At 43.2% G+C, this 19,971-nt stretch overlaps 1 protein-coding gene and 1 pseudogene across 14 annotated transcripts in view; both read left to right on the top strand.

The window, feature by feature from the left end:
* Positions 1 to 19,971, top strand: part of SH3D19 (SH3 domain containing 19) — a 218,617-nt gene that overhangs the window by 82,799 nt on the left and 115,847 nt on the right. For 13 of the 14 annotated variants that reach the window (XM_058666768.1, XM_058666770.1, XM_058666775.1 and 10 more), the window contains one exon: positions 12,957 to 12,996. In XM_058666768.1, coding sequence (XP_058522751.1) covers positions 12,957 to 12,996 — 40 coding nt within the window. Of the gene's footprint in view, positions 1 to 11,281; positions 11,346 to 12,956; positions 12,997 to 19,971 lie in introns of those variants that run through there. The other variant, XM_058666774.1, reaches the window with a different exon arrangement.
* On the top strand, positions 14,280 to 15,667 carry LOC101531741 (transcription factor E2F4-like; annotated as a pseudogene).

Genomic DNA, 19,971 nt, shown 5'->3' on the forward strand with positions numbered 1-19,971 from the left:
TGATATTGTCTAGATTAGAGACCAAGACTGACCCACCGTGGATTAAAATATATTTTAAATGCATGTCAGAAAAATCCTCATCCAAGTAGAAAAGGTTTGCAAAGCTGAATGTTCTGACAGCAGAGCAAGGTTCCTGGTGTTTGAGATACTGTGGTTGCCCCACTGTTTCTGCCTCGTAAGCAGGTGAGGGTGTCCGTTAACTACAGTTATTTTTGACATTTGTGCATTTCACAGGGTCAGCTGTACAGAGGATCATATTATGAGATCTGTATAATAACTAATAGAAAAGGGAACAATCAAAAACAGGGGTTTTACCCTTTAAAGGAAATAATTTTTAACCCAAATTCCTAAAAAAGTAACAGGTGATTAGGGGTGTTATCCACCCTTTAACACTCGAAATAACAATTTTAATTTTTGTTTTCTGGATTCTTTCTCTCTTTCTTGGAAAGATTTGTTTATTTGAAAGTTATAGATGGGGAGGAAAGGGAGAGACACACCAAGAGAGATCTTCATCCACTGGTTCAATACCCAAGTCACCCTGATGGCCAGGCGGAAACTAGGAGCCAGGTAGAACTCCAGACGCTTGGGCCCTACTGCTTTTCCCATGCTGTTGCCAGGGGCCTGGATTAGAAGTAGAGCAGCTGGGACCCATTATTGCAGGTGGTATTTACCTGCTAAGCTGCAATGCCAGCTCCTCTCTGGTTACCATTCTTGGATCATATCTTACTCCAGCTGAGGTTTATGACAAAACCCTTAAGAAAAATCTTTAAGAATGACTTAATTTTTTTAAGATTTATTTATTTTTATTGGAAAGGCGGATATACATAGAGGAGGATAGAGAGGAAGATCTTCCGTCCGGTGATTCACTCCCCAAATGAGCCGCAACGGTGGTGCTGCGCCAATCCGAAGCCAGGAGCCAGGAACCTCCTCCAGGTCTCCCACATGGGTACAGGAACCCAAGGCTTTGGGCCGTCCTCAACTGCTTTCCTAGGCCACAAGCAGGGAGCTGGATGGGAAGTGGAGCTGCCGGGATTAGAACCGGTGCCCATATAGGATCCCGGTGCGTTCAGGGCGAGGACTTTTAGCCGCTTGGCCACGCCCCTGGGCCCCATAGGAATGACTTAATATTTTGAATTTGTGCCTAATATTTTAAATTTGGCAGTCCAGGGAATACAGCTTTCTATTTAACTAAAAGATCTTAATTCCTCCTTTTATCACAAACTTTGCGTTTTGAATGCAATTATAGAGGTAGGAGAATGAACTTGAGGTGGGAACAGTGAGGAAGATTGATGTCTCCCTGTCCTTCACCTGCTAAGCCAGCATCTGTGTTTCTTTCCCCACCTTGCTTCCCAGGACTGAGCGGCACTCTGTCACATTCTACATGTCAAGGCTATGTGATAGAGACTGTGAGCGTTCAGTGTGTTAGAATCATGCACTCCCTGCACCCCAAGATGTCCAGATCCTATTCTTTTTTTTTTAAAGATTTATTCATTTTATTACAAAGTCAGATATACACAGAGGAGGAGAGACAGAGAGGAAGATCTTCCGTCCGATGATTCACTCCCCAAGTGAGCCGCAACGGGCCGGTGCTGTGCCAATCCAAAGCCGGGAACCTGGAACCTCTTCCGGGTCTCCCACACGGGTGCAGGGTCCCAATGCATTGGGCCGTCCTCGACTACTTTCCCAGGCCACAAGCAGGGAGCTGGATGGGAAGTGGAGCTGCTGGGATTAGAACCGGCGCCCATATGGGATCCCGGGGCGTTCAAGGCGAGGACTTTAGCCACTAGGCACACTGCCGGGCCCAGATCCTGTTCTTAGAACAAATCAATCAACTATCCCAACCAATTTTTGGCAGTGAATAACTGGGCAAACAGAGACTCTAAGGTGGACTATGTCAACCAGTGGATTTTGGAGAAATTTCATCGTGCTTGGAATGGCAAGAACAGCAGTAATTTGGAACTGTTGAACTATTGAAACCTCTTGAACAGGACCCTCAGAGCATGCCCCACATTGAGGACCCTGTGGCGGGTGGCTGGATCTAGGGTGCAGAGGTGTTGGGGAGGCTGGGTGTGGCTTCTCCCCTTATAACTCCCCTTCCCCCAGATACAGAAAGGAAAAAAAGAGAATGTGGAAATGGTGATCTCACCCACTTTCCTGTAGCCCTTGACCCTAATCGCACTAATGAACTATGTAAAAATCATTAAAAATAAAAATAATCAATTTTAAAAAAGGAACCTGCAAATATGTTACCTAACCTGGCAAAGGAGAGCTAAGGTTGCTTATGTGAAGAGATTATTCTTTAAGACCCAGTATAATCATGAAGATCCTTTAAGGAAGAGCGAGGCAGAGGAGGTTAGAGTCAGGAGATTTGAAAATTCCCTGCTGTTGGAAAAGGGGTCCACGAGCCAGAACTTGCACGTAATTTCAGTAAGTTGGAAAGAACAAGGGAATGAATTAATTTCCTAGAGTCCCTAAAAGGAATATAGCTTTACAAATTTAGTTTCTATGGTTTTTTTTTGTTTGGTTGGTTGGTTGGTTTGGTTTTTTTAGGGGAGAAATCCTGGTGTTGTCTTTTGGTTTACTCCTCAGATGCGCACAATGGCTGGGGCTGGAGTAAGCCAAAGAAGGGAGCAAGGAATCAATCTGTTTCTCTCATAAGGTGGCAGGAACACAGTTACTTCAGTCATCACACTGCCTCATAGGGTCTGCCCCAGCAGGAAGCTGGGGTCAGGAGCCGGAGCCTGGTGTTGAACAGAACTCTGACACGGGTTGCAGGTGTCTTAGCTGGTGTTTGAACCTCTAGATAAAACACCTGTTCTTAATTTTAGCTTTTATGACTAATTTTGGTGGCTGACTTCTGGAATTGTAATACATTTTGGGGACTGTAACATAATAAATTGAACTGTAACATAATTTTTGAACCACTATGTTTGTGAATAATTTGTTATAGTAATCATAGGAAACTAATCCATAATGCTGAAAAGAAATGGGGAAGCAGGAACAGCCGCAGGAGGGTAGCTATTGAGCTAGGCATTAATGATAATAAGCACAGTAGTAGCAGAGTTAGAATCATAGAGTTTATGTCCTAACTACAGAGCTGTGCTCTTTATACCTGTAATTCTCTATCAAGATATAGTATTCTCCATTTTGTAGTTCAAAGAACTGAGGCTCATAAAGGTTAAGTAGCTTGTATACTCACTATATTGCAGAAATAGTATGACTAATTAATAGCTGACCTTTTATTTAAAAAAAATTTCTTCTTAAAGAAAATTATTTGAGAGGCACAGATACAGAGAGTGAGAGAGAAGCAAATAGTGAACTCCTATATATATTTTGAGAGTCTACTCCACAAATGTGTACAACAGCTAGAGCTAAGCCAGGTGAAAGCAAGAGCTGAATATTCAATCTAGAGATCCTGCATGGGTGGTAGGGGCTCAGATACCTGAGTCATTACCTGCTGTCTTCTGGGTTATGTATTGGCAGGAAGCTGGAAATCAGGAGTGGAACTTTGATTCAAACCAAGGCAAACTGATACAGGATGTGAGCACTACAGCATTTATTGGAGTTAACTGCTAAACCATTCAAATGAATACCCATACTGCTGGTGTTTTATCAGTACAGCTGCAACTGATCTTTCAGTAAACATTTACTTGAAAGGTAGAGCCTCAGAGGAAGAGGAAGGAGGGGAAGAGAGAGAGCTTCACTCTACTGGTTCACTACCCAAATGACTACAATAGTCAATGCTGTGCCATACCACATATAAGAACCAGGAAATCCTCCTCTGGGCCTCCTATATGAATGACAGGGACCTAGCCTTTTGGGCTACCGTCTTCTGCCTTTCCAACGCATTAGCAGGAAACTGGATCAGTCACTCGGATACAGTATGCTGGCATTGTGACTTAGCCAGCTATGCCATAATATTGGCCCTGGCCAGCTGCCTTCTATGGTACACAAGTAAGGTGCTAAGGATTTCACTGGCATTATCTCATTTAAGCATCTTGGGATTTATGAAACATAGTGATTCATAATTTTCCTTAACCCTTGTGCTGTTTTTTGTTCCTAGATTTGAACGTTTTCTAGGGTCTGAATTTACCTGACCAACAATATGATTAGGTTGGAGGGTAAGAGATTGGAACCAGATTGTAGGTGGGACACAGTGATCTAGACAGGTCCTGATAAGAATTTAAAACAGAGGGCCCGGCGGCGTGGCCTAGCGGCTAAAGTCCTCGCCTTGAAAGCCCCGGGATCCCATATGGGCGCCGGTTCTAATCCCGGCAGCTCCACCTCCCATCCAGCTCCCTGCTTGTGGCCTGGGAAAGCAGTCGAGGACGGCCCAAAGCTTTGGGACCCTGCACCCGTGTGGGAGACCTGGAAGAGGTTCCTGGTCCCGGCTTCGGATCGGCGCGTACCGGCCCGTTGCGCTCACTTGGGGAGTGAATCATCGGATGGAAGATCTTCCTCTCTGTCTCTCCTCCTCTCTGTATATCCGGCTTTCCAATAATAATAAAATTAAAAAAAAAAAAGAATTTAAAACAGAGGATATGCGAAGGAGAAAGCAGATCCCAGAGATAGTTTAGCCTTTACTGAACATATATCATGTATGTAAAAGCTTCCCCCCATCGTGAAGATCCACGCCCCGCCGCCCCATTCTGTGTGGATACCAGGGTTTGCTCCCTAGTGTGGCTTCAGACTTCTTACTGCACACCTTGTGGAGAGCAGATGCTGGCTCAGATTGAGAGGTTTAGATTGAGTTTCTGACTCCTGGCTATGCTCCTGGGCTGATCCTGAAATGCCAGGCATTGGACATGTGTGCCAGTGGATGGGAGCACTCTGTCTGCCTCTCAAATAAATAAAATATGTATTCTATACAACAGTTTATCTCTGATTTTGTTCTATGATTGGAATATGATGTTTTAATGGATTAGGTACTTTATGATTAGGATTAATTAAAGATGTCTTTTTTAAAAAATAAAAGATATATTTGAAAGAGTTACAGAAGAAGAGGAAAGACAACAAGAGGAAGTGAGAGAAGAGAAAGATCCTGCATCTACTGACTAACACCCCACATGGTCACATCAGCCAGGGCTGGCCTGGGCTGAAGCCAGGAGCTTCTTCTACGTCTCTCACTATACAGAGAGAGTAACAGATCTTCCTTAGGGTGATTTATTCCACAGGTGGCCACCATGACCGATTTGACAGGCTGAAGCCAAGAGCTTTCCCAGGGTCTCCCACATGAGTATAGGGGTCCAGGCGCCTGAGCCATCTTTTGCTGCTTTTGCCATGCCGTTGGCAGGAATCTGGATCAGAAGTAGGGCAGCCAGGACACAGTCCAGTGTTCATGTGGCAGTATCTTTACCAGACGTGCCGTAACACCAGTCCCAATTTTACTAACTTTAAAGTCACCAAAATGAGACAAATGAACCCTGAATATGTTATATTATATAATCAGTTTATTGTTTCCTTTATTTATTCTATGCTAAGCACAACATATGGCCATGTCATTCATAGACACTTCATTAGATTATTTTAATTTTATGTGAACTTAGGGTTTGCATGAACATGTGCGCAAAGTCCTGTATTATGACCACTTTGACACTATCTCCTTTATAAAAACGCTTTTTAATAGGGGGCAGCATTGTGGTACAGCACGTTAAGCCTCCAGACATATCCCATATGGATGCCACTGTAAGTCCCATATCCATTTCCAATCCAGCTTCCTGTTTGCTGTGCCTGGTAAAGCAGTGGAAAATGGCCTATCTGCTTGGGCTGCTGTATTCACGTGGGAGACTCAGAAGTTCCGAACTTCTGACTTCAGAGTAGTCCAGCTCTGTCTGTTGCAGCCACTTGGGTGTGCACCAATTGATAAAACATTCCTTCTCTTTGTCTCATCTACTGTCTGTGTAACCAAAAAGAAAACAAATGTTTTTTTTATTTATTTGTATCTGTTTGAAAGGCAGAGTGACAAAGACAGAGGGAAATCTTCCATCTGCAGGCTCACTCCCTCAATGCCTACAACAACCAGGGCTGAGCCTGCCCAGAATCGGTGTTCCATCTTGGTCTCCTTTGTGAATCACTTGAGCATTAGTAGAAAGCTGGATTGGAAATGGAGGTGCCTGGACTAGACCCAGCACTCTACAACGGGATGTGTGCATCCCAAGTGGTGAATTGATTCATTTTACCACGACTCATGCCCTGATATGACCTTTGATGCAATTAATACATGTGATAAACCTGAGATATATGAACCTGCTATTGGTGTAACACAGCACGTTTCTCTACAGTAAACATTTTTGTATTAGTAGGAGTACACCCCAAAATGATAAAAGTGAGGCATTGTAAATACATATTCCAGTAATATAGTCGCTTATTATCATGATCAAGTAGTAAGTACTGTACATAATTATATGTGCTGTATTTTTATGCAACTGGCAGTACATATGTTTGTTTACAACAGCATCACCACAAATATGTGAGTGATGTATTGTGCTGCTTCCGTGTTAGGATGTCTATGACCACTAGGAGATAGGAATTTTTCTGCTCTGTTATAATTTTAGGGGACCACCATTGTATGTATCTTTGTTGACTGCATTGTTGATGTACATCATATAACTACATGGTTGATGTACATCATATACAGATTCTGTAAAATCTTTTTTAGATTCTGTAAAATCTTGTAAATACTGAGTGGTGCAGAGAATTTATGTGGGATCAATACGTATCTAAAAAGTAACATACCGGGAGCTGGCATTGTGGAACAGCAAATTAAATAGACCATTGTGATGCTGGTATCTAGTATCGGAGTCCAGGTTTAAGTCCAGGCTGTTCCACTTCTGATCCCAGATTCTTGCTAATGTGTTTGGGAAAACAGTGGGTGATGGCTCGAGTACTTGGGCCCCTGATACCTATATGGCAAACCCAGATGAGGTTCTAACTTGCCCCAGTCCTGTCCTGGCTGTTGCAGCCACTTGGAGAGTGAACCAGCAAATGGAAGATCTGTTCCTCTTTGTGTACATGTCTCTGTGTGCTACTGTTTCTTTCAAATAAATAGAAATAAATGAAAAAAAAGAAAGAATACGCTGCATATATACTTAAGCTAAAACTTGTGTGCCAACTCTGGCGAGTAAACTCATAGTGAGTTAAGCCACCATTTGTGATGGCAACATCCCATATGAGTGGCAGTTCAAATCCCAGCTGTTCCACTTCCAATTCAGCTTCATGTAATGGCCTGGGAAAAGCAGTGAAAGATGGCCTGAGTCCTGGGCCTCTGCATCCTTATGGAAGACCTGGACGACACTCCTGACTCCTGACTTTAGCCTGGCACTGCCCCTGCTTGTGGCCATCTGGGGAGTGAATCAGCAGATGGAAGATCTTTCTGTCCTCGCTCTCTCTTTATTTTGCCTTTCAAATAAATAATTTTTTTTAAAGATTTATTCATTTTATTACAGCCAGATATACACAGAGGAGGAGAGACAGAGAGGAAGATCTTCCGTCTGATGATTCACTCCCCAAGTGAGCCGCAACGGGCCGGTGCTGTGCCAATCCAAAGCCGGGAACCTGGAACCCCTTCCGGGTCTCCCATGCAGGTGCAGTGTCCCAATGCATTGGGCCGTCCTCGACTGCTTTCCCAGGCCACAAGCAGGGAGCTGGATGGGAAGTGGAGCTGCCGGGATTAGAACCGGCGCCCATATGGGATCCCACTGCATTTAAGGCGAGGACTTTTAGCCACTAGGCCACGCCTCCGGGCCCTCAAATAAATAATTTAAAAAGTTAGAACTTGACAGTAATGTTTCCAAATATACTATACTTGGAGAGGGATTTTGGTACTCCAAAGTGAGTGTAAGTAAGTAAGATTCCCTTTATACTATTTCCTACTCTTTTGTGAATATGTCTTCATGTTTTCATCCCTGTAGACTGAATTTTCCACCTGATTTCAAACAACAATTTAAGACATTTCTCATGATTTGAGTTGGTAGATTCTCAGTCCAGTGAGTTTTGGTTTTCTTTCCAGCTAATTGATCAAAGCCAACCCATCAAATTGTTAATGTCTTACAGCAGATTCTAATAAGCTCTGAGTCGACTGTTCTGCTTGGTTTTAATCATACCAAAAAATGATATTTGTATTTTTGTCATCTCCATTTCAAAGTGTTTGTCATAATAATAGATTCAGAACTCTGAATGATTGAGTTCGTCTGTCCATTCCCGAGAAAACTATCCCTGGCAGAACAGGGGCCCATTTCTACACAAGTAATGTGACATCTAAATATATAAACATTTGGGTCCTGTAAAAGTTGACATCACTTAGAGGTTGTCATGAAAAGAAAATATAAAGAATGCAGAGGTTTTCTAGTGAGACGTGACCTTGCTAGGTTGCTACCACTCCCCCTCACCACTCGCCAAGTCCCCTTAATGTACCGTGAGTTCCTACATTGCATCCCTCACGACTCCCATAGTATTTGCACTCTCACAGCCATCAATAGCCTTGGGGCAGCTCTGCTGTGTTTCCTGTGTTATAACTGTAGGATGTTATTGCATTTTCTTTTTCTTTTTTTTTTTTTTAAGATTTATTCATTTTATTACAAAGTCAGATATACAGAGAAGAGGAGAGACCGAGAGGAAGATCTTCCATCCAATGATTCACTCCCCAAGTGAGCCGCAACAGGCCGGTGCGCGCCGATCCGAAGCTGGGAACCAGGAACCTCTTCCAGGTCTCCCACACGGGTGCAGGGTCCCAAGGCTTTGGGCCATCCTTGACTGGTTTCCCAGGCCACAAGCAGGGAGCTGGATGGGAAGTGGAGCTGCCGGGATTAGAACCGGCGCCCATATGGGATCCCGGGGCGTTCAAGGCGAGGACTTTAGCTGCTAGGCCATGCCGCCGGGCCCAATGCATTGCATTTTCACAAGTAAGTTTATTAACCAAGAGATGGGTGAGTAGGGTAGGTAATGCAAGGGGTGTGCATGTTGCTGGGGGGCAGGAAGAAGGGATGGCGGGTGAAGGAGAGAGCATCTACAAAATATATTTCAAGGTCAGGCTCTACTTGGGGGTCCCTGGGGTTGACTCATTATCCACATGAATAATATAATATTTGTCAAATACATTTTTGAGTTGGGGCTTTTTATTTTTGGTAACTTTTTTGTGGAAGTAGTGAGACTGAGCTAGCAAGCTAGTAATATGATTTCTAAGTATACAAAAGCCAAGGAAAGGATTACAAGTGGAATTCTCAATTAAAAATTAGAAACTTTTAAAAATTTATTTTATCTGTATTGCAAAGTCATATGCAGAGAGGGGGAGAGACAGGAAGAACTTCCATCTGATGGTTCACTCCCCAAGTGACTGTAACAGCTGGAGCTGAGCCAGTCTGAAGCCAGGAGCCAGGAACTTCTTCTGAATCTCCCACACGGGTGCAGGGTTCCAAGGCTTTGGGCCGTCCTCCACTGCTTTCCCAGGCCACAAGCAGGGAGCTGGATGGGAAGCAGGGCAGCTGGGATTAGAACCAGCGCTCATATGGGATCCCAATGCACGTGTAAGGTGTGTGCAAGATGAGGACTTTAACTGCTAGGCCACGGTGCTAGGCCCAAAAATTAAAAACTCTTCGCTTGATCTTAGCCAAAAGGCCGAGAAGCGATAAATTAAAAACTCTTTAAAAAAGGAAATGGGCCTGGCGGCGTGGCCTAGCAGCTAAAGTCCTCGCCTTGAACGTCCCTGGATGCCATATGGGCGCCGGTTCTAATCCCGGCAGCTCCTCTTCCCATCCAGCTCCCTGCTTGTGGCCTGGGAAGGCAGTCGAGGACGGCCCAATGCATTGGGACACTGCACCCATGTGGGAGACCCGGAAGAGGTTCCAGGTTCCCGGCTTTGGATCAGCTCAGCATTGGCCGTTGCGTTCACTTGGGGAGTGAATCATTGGATGGAGGATCTTCCTCTCTGTATATCTGACTTTGCAATAAAAATAAATAAATCTTTTAAAAAAAAGGAAATGTACTTTTTTGATCTGAAGAATATATGTATATATATATTTTTAAATTTTATGATACAGTTCTGTAGACTCTAGGATTTCTCTTCTTCTTCCCCAAGACCTCTCCCCCACTGCTGATTTCCCTTCTAGTATTAATGGGTAGTGCTTCATGAACAGTCATAAGTCCATCATTCCACTATCAAAGTGTTTCCTGACATTGTAGGCATGGACATTGGCAGGGAGTCCAGCATCCTACTGTCAGGATGTATTCAACAGTTTCACTGGGAGTCCATCTTTGGTCTGGATGCAGAGATGCATACTGCACTATGTTTCCACATCTGGACTTGCCAGTTTCCACTACACTTAATAGAGCTGTAGTGTTAAAACACTGTTTAGAGCTAGATAAACCTTCTGTGTTTGCCAGAGATCTGTTCTCATTCTACTTTCATCCAAATGTTTTGTTACTGTTGGCAAGAAAGCAGAGCCTGAATCTATCTTCAGTAATTTGTTTTGTTCAGTCTTGGGTTTTGGAACAAAAGAATAATTATTATTTTGCCAGAAATTTAGCATTTCCACTAATAGATTTGACAGTTGCACAATATTTTGGAGTATGATAAAAATTAGTTCAAACCAAATAAATATTAAAAGAAATACAACCTACGCACCACGTACTAATTTCTGTGTATTCTGCCTTAAAGATGGCTGTGTGGCAGAATGTGAAGTCCAATTATTGATATACTCTGACAGGAAACATGAAGCCAAGAACATGGGCATCATGCTTGGCTTTCGTTGTCAAGAGGTGGCAGATAGAATGTATTATAGATAATGGATGACATACCATCATCTTCAGATTATCAGTTGTGTGGCTTCTTAGGAGTAATGTGTTATAAATGCTATGTATGCATATTTACATAACAAGGTAAAGCATACAACACTAAATGTAAATTTGGGAGGAAATATTTTTAGAAGTCTTCTAAGAGATAATAAGTTATTTTCTTGATTTTTTTTGAAGAAAGTAGTTTAATGAAGAAGAACTTTGGGGAAATAATTGTAGCTTCTTAGATCAGAAAGTATGAAAGTGTAGAGTTTCCTGTTTTAACTGAGAATGAAGTGGAGCTGTGAGCTGCCTGCTTCCCGAGTGGCCACATTCCAGCTGTGCAGACTGGTCATGACACATCTGCCAATCAGAATGTCCCCTGGAGGGAAGCCCTTGGATGATGAGCCTTGTTTACATGCAGCGTGACTCTGTTTCTCCCCTCCTCTTGGGTGTTGTACCACTGGAAGACCAGGGAGAAATTGTCTATTACAGTGCTAAATAAATGGCATGAATCTAGGATGACAGCCACAGCAAATGACTTTCCCGGCAGCGTTTTAGTTGATCTTTAGCCACAGGTAAGAGTTGGTATTTTTGTTATTTGAACATAGCACATCTGTATCCAATTTCTAGCATGTGGCTTTTGTTTGCAAAGCTTGCAGACTAAGAACTGAAGAGGAGTGATTGAGAAATAATTAAAATATACCCTGTATTAATTACTGTGACGTTAAATTTTAGTACTGAAGTTAAAGCCAGTGTGTTTTGTTTAAGGGAGGTATAAAACCAAGTTAAGTTAAAACCGGAAAACTTTAAAAGTTTGGTAACAGTAAGTCAAGCATTAAAAAAATTAGAACCAGAAACATTAACATTGTTCACTTGGGGAGCTTTGTATTTAAATAAGCATGTTTTAGTGTGACTATATTTTAATCTTTAGAAAAAGTCTTTGTGTATGCCAGTTGTAATTTCCTTTTTTATTATGAGCGTGTTCGGAAAGGAGTTGGACATACACTTAGCTGTGTAAACGCTGTTTTCCTCCCATATTTCTCCAGAGGTTTGAGTCCATTTTCATCATCTTTATGCTGCTCCACCAACAGTACAATTCAGGGGGAAAAAAAAGAATTCCTTTCTAATTTTTTCTGTGCCGTTAAATTCTATTATGTTAATATCAGTTCAGAAGATAATACAGAGGAGTCTGCTGGTAATATTCAATGTTTTGAAATTTTAAGGATCTTCCATGTTTTTTGAGTAATCACGTAGGGCTGTGTTTTGGTATGTATGTTACCCTCTGTTGTTACTTTTCCATAGCACTGGGGCCTTTTTACTTCATTTGCTTTTTTGTTTGTTTGTTTGTTTTTGAATGTATACTTGGAAAACAGTTGTTACTCTGATTGAAAATTACCAGCCATAGATTTTGTAATTGTTGCTCTTGTATGTGTTAAGCTTTAGTTTGATTAATAGCATTTTACACCACTTCTAAAAGCTTCAAGCTGTGCTGCTGTTTTTCCTTGCTGTATGGCTGAGTTTCTCAGCCTTGGGATTAGTGGCGTTTTGATCCTTTTGGAGGGTATCGCTGTGCATTGCAGGACATTTAGCCATGGCTCTGATCTCTGCTCAATAGAGCTTCCTTCTCCCCTACTGTGTCACCCAAAAAAATGCCACCTATAGCACAGGACACCTAACTGTTGGTGGAACAGGGTAGTAGAGAGTTAAGGTCGGAGCTGTACGGTCTTAGTGTATTCACAGATGTTGTTGTAGCTGACTGCTCGTTTTCTTCCCCTCCCCGTTCTTTGGAAGCTGCTGCCAACCATGATTCATGGAATGATTTTTTTGAGCTGAGTAATCTGTGGCTTTTCAGTTTCCTTACTTTTCTTTCCTTTGTTAAATGTCTTGGTTTTAGTAAAGTGTTTAACACAGCAAAGATCTTTCCAAATGAAATAACACATGGAATCATGTGTTTTCCAAGTAGATGATTTTAACAAACCATAGAAAGTGTGTATGGCTGTCTCTTCTATCGTCGCTGTGAGGCAGATCATCCCAGCTCTTGGGAACAGCCTTATGCCATGGAGAGCACAGCTGCCTTTGAAGAGTTCTTTGTGAAGTCCAGTATATGCTAGCTGGTATTTAAGACTTATTCTTTTTCTGGGCTTTTAAAGAAGGTTTTGACACGTGGCTGTCTTCTTTCTTTACAGATCGCAACGAACGAAATAAACCAGAGCACCGTTCCTCAAGGTAGGGACTGATGATGTGTTACAGTTCTGTGTCAGACTCCTCACTTGAAAAACTTCGAATGTTCCTTTAGAGGTACCATACATTGCAGCCTGCTGTGACATTCAGAGAAACTTCACAAGGGAAATACTGTCCTTTCTCCGAATAAAAATTCTTTATGAAACTACTGACTGTTGGGAAGACATGCTTTGCTTAGAGAATTCCCATCAGTGATAGATATCTCTTCATGAAAGGTTATTTAGTTCTCATTTCTTTCTGCTGGTGATCTATATTCCCCCTCCCTTTAAAAAGTATTCTTTATAAATGTTTTTGCTACTTTCCTAATTATGAAATAAATAGATACTCATTATAGAAATTTGGGAAACACGAAAATGCAAAGCATGCATGGTTGGCTCCTGCCAAAATTTTGTTGTATTTCTTTTTACACTTTAAAAATTTTTTTTCAAAGATATTTTTACTTCAGTTGAAGGAGTTACATAGAGAGAGGGAGAGATAGAGGTTTTGTATCCACTGACTTACTCCCTGTATGTTCACAGTGGCCGGAGTTGGGTCAGTCTGAATGAAGCTGGAGGCCGTGACCTTCCTCTGGTCCCCCATGTGGATGCAGGGGCACAGATTTGGATCAAAAGTGGAACAGCCAGGACTTGAACTAGCACTTACTCAGGATGCCAGTACCACAGGCAGAGGATTAACATACTATACAGCTACACTGGCCTCTCTTTCTAGGCTGTTAATGTTACATATGTACATGTGTTTATTCAGATTCCTTTTCAAGTTCTTGGTAGGCCATTTCAGATGGTCAGGAAGATTGTATCAGTTAAAGCTTTTCACCACCACACTGAGAGTGTTTCATTTTAAAAGTCCTTTTCAAACTGAACAGGTGAAAAATTCTCTGACTTTCTCTTCAAGGCAAGAGTGACAAGGCTATATTAAATATTGTTAATATCTATTTTATGGAAAATTATGATTTTTCTAATATTGGCTTTTCATTATTGCATATTACATTCCCTTTTCAACACCTTGAGTGTTCTGAAAACTGACAAATTGCTGATAATACATTCATTGGGTTGCCTGATGTTTTTCCAAGGGATTAAACCTTAGTGTGCATTGGCTTCAATGGATGAAAATGTTAATTCCCATGATGTCAGCCCAGCCCAGCCTGGCTTGGCTGAGGGGAGGAGGTGGTTGTATGCAATGCCAGAGGCTGGGCCACAGGTACCAAAATGGTATAGGAAGAACCTGGGAGTTCATACTACACCCCAGCTGTGTGCCAAAGTGGTAAATTTATGTCTACCAATGTGTTCAAAGATATTGGGTTGATTGAGAAAAAAAAACAAATCCAAAAACATCCAATAGAAGGGTGTGTTGCCTGGCTGTAGTACCCAGAAGATTGCTGATAAAGTGAGCTCAGAGGGGCCAGCACAATGGCTCAACTGGATAATCTTTCACCTACAAGTGCCAGCATCTCATATGGACCCTGGTTTGTATCCAGGCTGCTGCACTTCCTGATTGTGGCCTGGAAAAGCAATGGAGGATGACCCAAGACCTTGGGCCCCTGTACCCACGTGGGAGACTTGGAGGAAGGTCCTGACTCCTTGCTTTGATTCAGCTCAGCTCCAGCTATTGCAGCTATTTGGGGAGTGAACCAGCGGATGGGAGATGTTTCTCTCTTGTCTCTCTTGTCTATAGATCTGCCTTTCCAAATAAAATAAGATAAACCCCTAAAAACAAAACAAAAAATACCCAGCTCAAAGCAGAAACCCAGGAGCTGCAGCAATAGGAGCTGTAACTTGACCAGCACAAGACATAGGTGCAGCAGAACATTGGGAATGTCCCAGAGGATGTGCACAACAGCTGCTTGGCCTACATGACTCATGAGGACAGCTGCACACTCTTGCTGCAGACACCCTCCAAGGCACCTGCCTGCAAGTGCCCAGCCCAGGATCTGAATGGGCAGAAGTACTTGAAGATTATGAGCAGATTTTTCAAGGTTCTACTGGTGAATAGCAGGGGTGGAGCTCCCCGCTTGTGGTTCTGCCCCTGCCGTCACCTGGAGAGCAGCTCAAGTCCTCCCACTTCTACCTGCTCTCCCCCACCTCTTCCCAAGCATGCCCCAGCCAAGCCCCAGGAGGCCTCCTATACAGGCATTCCCCAGCCGACCACCCTTACCCTTGTCTCTAGCAGCACCCAAGTTCAGGGAATGGCTGACCCAACAGCTGAGATCACAGTCAGTGGTGACTCTGGAACTGAGAGCAAGGACATGGTGAGCTCGTTTCCCCTCCCCTGGGTTAGACAGTGTTGAACACTTGGCTGCTACAGTCTTCTGCCCTGCTAGACGGTAGCATCTACAGCATCAGCAGCAACAGTTTGGGCCCAACCCTTTTATCTCTATTGAACCTGTGAAGGCAGACAGCACAGGTCTTCTGAAACTCCCTAAAGAGCTGTCAGAGGCCAGAGGTCTTTGATCCCACACAAGAGTGAGTGCATGAATACAGAGCTATTGGAGGAGTTGATGTCTTCAGAAGTGTTTCTTCATCCTCTTTCTCCACCCCTTGGAGATCACAATTGCTTCTACAACCTGGATGAGAGTGAAGGTGTCTGTGACCTCTCTGATGTATCTGTTCTCCGCTCTGACAAGGCACATGCTGTGTGTGGCTGGAACCCAGACTGACCTCCTACCCCAACCCCTACATAGGCTGAGAGCAAAAATCTGGCTTCCCCAGCCCTCCCTCACTGCAGTTTCGGCCACAACTCCACTCCACATTGGCACTTATACTGTGCAACCGAGTGGGAGAAAGGGACTCCACCCCTTTCATCGAAAAGCCAAATTTTCACTTCTCCTTTTCTGAAACCTTCCCCAGCCCAGGTTCCACTGCCACCTAGTGACACAGGCTTGCCTTCCTCCCTCCCCGGGCGGATTGTCCAGCCCCACTGCCCTGCTCCTGCTAGTCCGTCTTGTTCTAGTAGGGAAGCATGAGTAGGCTACTTCCTGCCCACTGACCTGTCACACGCCTGCTTCTGCTGGATCCCGAGCCCTGTGAATATACAGATGACGGTGAGGTGCAAACAAGGACCAGAGATGTCTTGCTGGGTTCTGGGTGGGTAGATTCCTGTGGATTGACCCAACTTTCTGTTGGCCTACAGGCTCTCATTTACATTTATTTACCCTCATTTAGAGTCATTTGCAGATATTTAGATTTAGAGTAATAAACAGATTGCTATATAAACTGTTTTCAGATTTTTTTGCAGAAAAAGGATATTGTAGTATTTGTACAGTGTCCAAGTGAATAGAGAGCATGCTTAAGGTAAATATATATACATATAATAATATAAATATATATATAAATATAAATATATACATATAATAATTTGTATATGTACAGATTATGTAATGTATTATCTGTACGTATAATCTGTAATAACCTCATTACTTATATTAGCAATGTAATCTGCAGAAATTATCAATAAAAAAATCGAAGTGAGACTTCATCTAAGATAACTATAGCTGGATCTTCATAGTGTTGACTGATTTTGGCAGGAGGGAGTGAATATGATGTAGATACTTTAAGATTCTCTGTGTTGGGCCCCGCGGCGTGGCCTAGCGGCTGAAGTCCTCACTTTGAACGCCCCGGGATCCCATATGAGCACCAGTTCTAATCCCGGCAGCTCCACTTCCCATCCAGCTCCCTGCTTGTGGCCTGGGAAAGCAGTCGAGGACGGCCCAATGCATTGGGACCCTGCTCCCATGTGGGAGACCTGGAATAGGTTTCTGGCTCCTGACTTTGGATCGGCTCAGCACTGGCCGTTGCAGTCACTTGGGGAGTAAATCATCGGACGGAAGATCTTTCTCTCTCTCTCTTCCTCTCTGTATATTTGACTTTCAAAAACAAAGATTCTCTGTGTTTGGGTTTAGTCTTTCTGAGTTTTGATAAACATACGTTTATGCATTTATCTCCATAATCACAAGCTGATTGATTTTTTTTTAAAGATTTATTCATTTTTTATTACAGCCAGATATACACAGAGGAGGAGAGACAGAGAGGAAGATCTTCCGTCTGATGATTCACTCCCCAAGTGAGCCGCAACGGGCCGATGTGCGCCGATCCGAAGCCAGGAACCAGGAACCTCTTCTGGGTCTCCCATGCGGGTGAAGGGTCCCAAAGCATTGGGCCGTCCTCGACTGCTTTCCCAGGCCACAAGCAGGGAGCTGGATGGGAAGTGGAGCTGCCGGGATTAGAACCGGCGCCCATATGGCACCCCGGGGCTTTCAAGGCGAGGACTTTAGCCGCTAGGCCACGCCGCCGGGCCCCTGATTGATATTTTTTAACAGGAGGTTAAAAATGGTAAAAGAAAGACTGAATCAGGTGACATAAAAGTCTAGAAGGTACTTAGGATAGTAGAACTAGGATCCATAAGACCTTTGATATAATGAAGGTTGGACTAAACTGAGTGCTGTTTCAGTACTCAATAGAAATTCTTACAACATTAAGAGAACATAAAAATGTGGGAGAACTGTGATGTAAGCAATGTAAATATGTTTGGAAAAGATGTAAGAGTTAATTTCTTCATAAATTCAGTATGAATAGAACAGAAATCTGTGCTCCACTCCAGAGATGCAATTCAGAAAGTCTGGAGTGATTATTTCAGATTAATTTATTAAAGGTTACCAGTGATTCTGCTGGTGAGCCAAGCTGGAGTCCCAATGGTCTGGAGTTTAGGAGCTGAATTGGGACAGGGAGGAACAAAAAACAAAAGAGTAGGATAAAAGTCAAAGCTGAATCATCAGAAGACTGGTATGAGGTTATCTGGAGTATGCTCCCTGTCTGCTGCCTGGCTGGCATGTGGCCACTCCCTTTCTGCTGTGTCATTGCCAGTCTCTACCACGTGCTAGACCAGTAGAGCCACCTGACCATGGACCGTACACACCCAGCTATAAGCCAGAATGAACCTGCTTCCTTTCTGAATTGCTCCTATCAGATGTTTTCGTTAAAAGTACTGAAAGCTAATACCGACTGTTCTTTGTGTCCGTGAGAGTACCACAGGGCAAAATGGACATCTGGGGGTGGAACTTCTGTACAGTATGAGTAAGACTTTCCCAACGGCTCACAAAAGATGGAACGGGCTATTGTGTGAAGGGATACTATAAAAAAAGAGCTAAAGAAGCCAGCACTAGAAGTAAAGATTCCTACATGGTTAAGTCACTGTTTACATGACCCTGCCTCTTTTCTTGCTTATTAACCAGTAAATATTTGTTGGGAGTTTTCCTTGTTGCTCAGGACAGAGTAGAAAACACAGAGAAGTCTACAGCTTCATGGAACATCCATTGAGAGTGGGTTTAGTCTGAAATCAAAAACCAGTCTTCATTCTTCTGTTTCAGGCGATGCATGGTATCCCTGTGGCTACTGGGAAAGTGTTCTGATGACCCTTTAATTTGTTAAGACTGGGTCACTGAGGGACTCTACCATTGTCGTGAAATAAGGGACATCAGTAGAGGGAGGGTGAAGGGGGAACGCCCTGAGCCTATAGAACTGAATCATGGATAGCAACAAAAAGGACTCTGTCACTGTGGAGTGAGAGGTTCATAGGAGCACTTAGTGCAGAGCTCCTGTTGAGCACGTGAATGTCACATCTGTTTCAAAAACAAGAAACGCAAAGGTGTTTTTCTCTTGCAAGTTGAGAAGAGGCTTACTCATTAAAGCTTACCCATGACTGCTACTGAGTGTTTGTTTCAGTAACAGCAGGAAGTGTTGCCTGTAAGAAAGGAGAAGTATTGTTTCAGGAGAGGCCATGGTTTTCTATCCAGTGTCTCTAGAGAGTGAGGGAGACTTCTCCTTCTGTCGTCTTCACCTGAGCAGGGCTGCCCTTCCAGGCCAGCAGAGCATCAAGCATGTTAATACCAGCTGTGTTCGCAGAGCAGAAAGAAAATAGAAACAAAAAAGCACTTCATTTTGGCTTTTTGTTTTTCAGTTTTCCTCAGGCCACTCAGCAGCAAGAATGATTGGCTCAAAGCCCAGCAAGTTAAGAAAAATGCATTTCTCTTGTCTGTGCCTTTACTAGGCCAGCACTCACAGCTTTCACAGTGAGAGATCAGTAAATCTGGGATGCCTGAATATTCTTTCACTTCAATGTGGAAATAAGAGAAAAAGCATACTTAACAAGGTAAAGGAAGAGTGGTGCCAGTAATAACACCCTCAAACAGAAACCCAGCGCACGTTGTAAGGACGTTTAATAGGTGTGGTAGATAGGGGTGTTTTCAGTACTCTGCTTTGATGTAGATGTTTTATTTGCTTATCACTTGTTGATCAATATGGAAGTCAGAGCTATCCTGATTCTTGTCTCAGTCTTACTATCTTTAACTATTTCTAAATTGATGTTCCACAGCACACTCTTCTGTAGATAGCAGATGTTCTTGTATAAACTGTCTTGTGAAATGCTGAGTTAAACAAAGTCAGACATTTTTTAACTGTCCCCAAACCTGTCAGAATCTGACAGTACATTGTTAAAGTGAACACCATCAGTTTAAAAATTTCTAACTTCTAATTCCTGTAGTTATCAATAATGTCTAGAAACAATGTGCCATGGAATAACAGCTTAGGAAACTAATTAGAGGGAAGTAGAAGCTAAAGTTAATAAAGATAAGCAAGGCCTGTGGCATTCAGTATCATGAATGGAGAATTAAGAACTCTTTGTACCACAGCGTCAGCTATAAATAATAGCTTCATCTCAAATGGTATTTTTTTTTAAAGATTTATTCATTTTATTACAGCCAGATATACACAGAGGAGGAGAGACAGAGAGGAAGATCTTCCGTCCGATGATTCACTCCCCAAGTGAGCCCCAATGGGCCGGTGCGCGCCGATCCGAGGCCGGGAACCAGGAACCTCTTCCGGGTCTCCCACACGGGTGCAGTGTCCCAGTGCATTGGGCCGTCCTCGACTGCTTTCCCAGGCCACAAGCAGGGAGCTGGATGGGAAGTGG

Source organism: Ochotona princeps, chromosome 7, assembly GCF_030435755.1.
Source record: "Ochotona princeps isolate mOchPri1 chromosome 7, mOchPri1.hap1, whole genome shotgun sequence".
Classification (NCBI taxonomy): Eukaryota; Metazoa; Chordata; class Mammalia; order Lagomorpha; family Ochotonidae; genus Ochotona; species Ochotona princeps.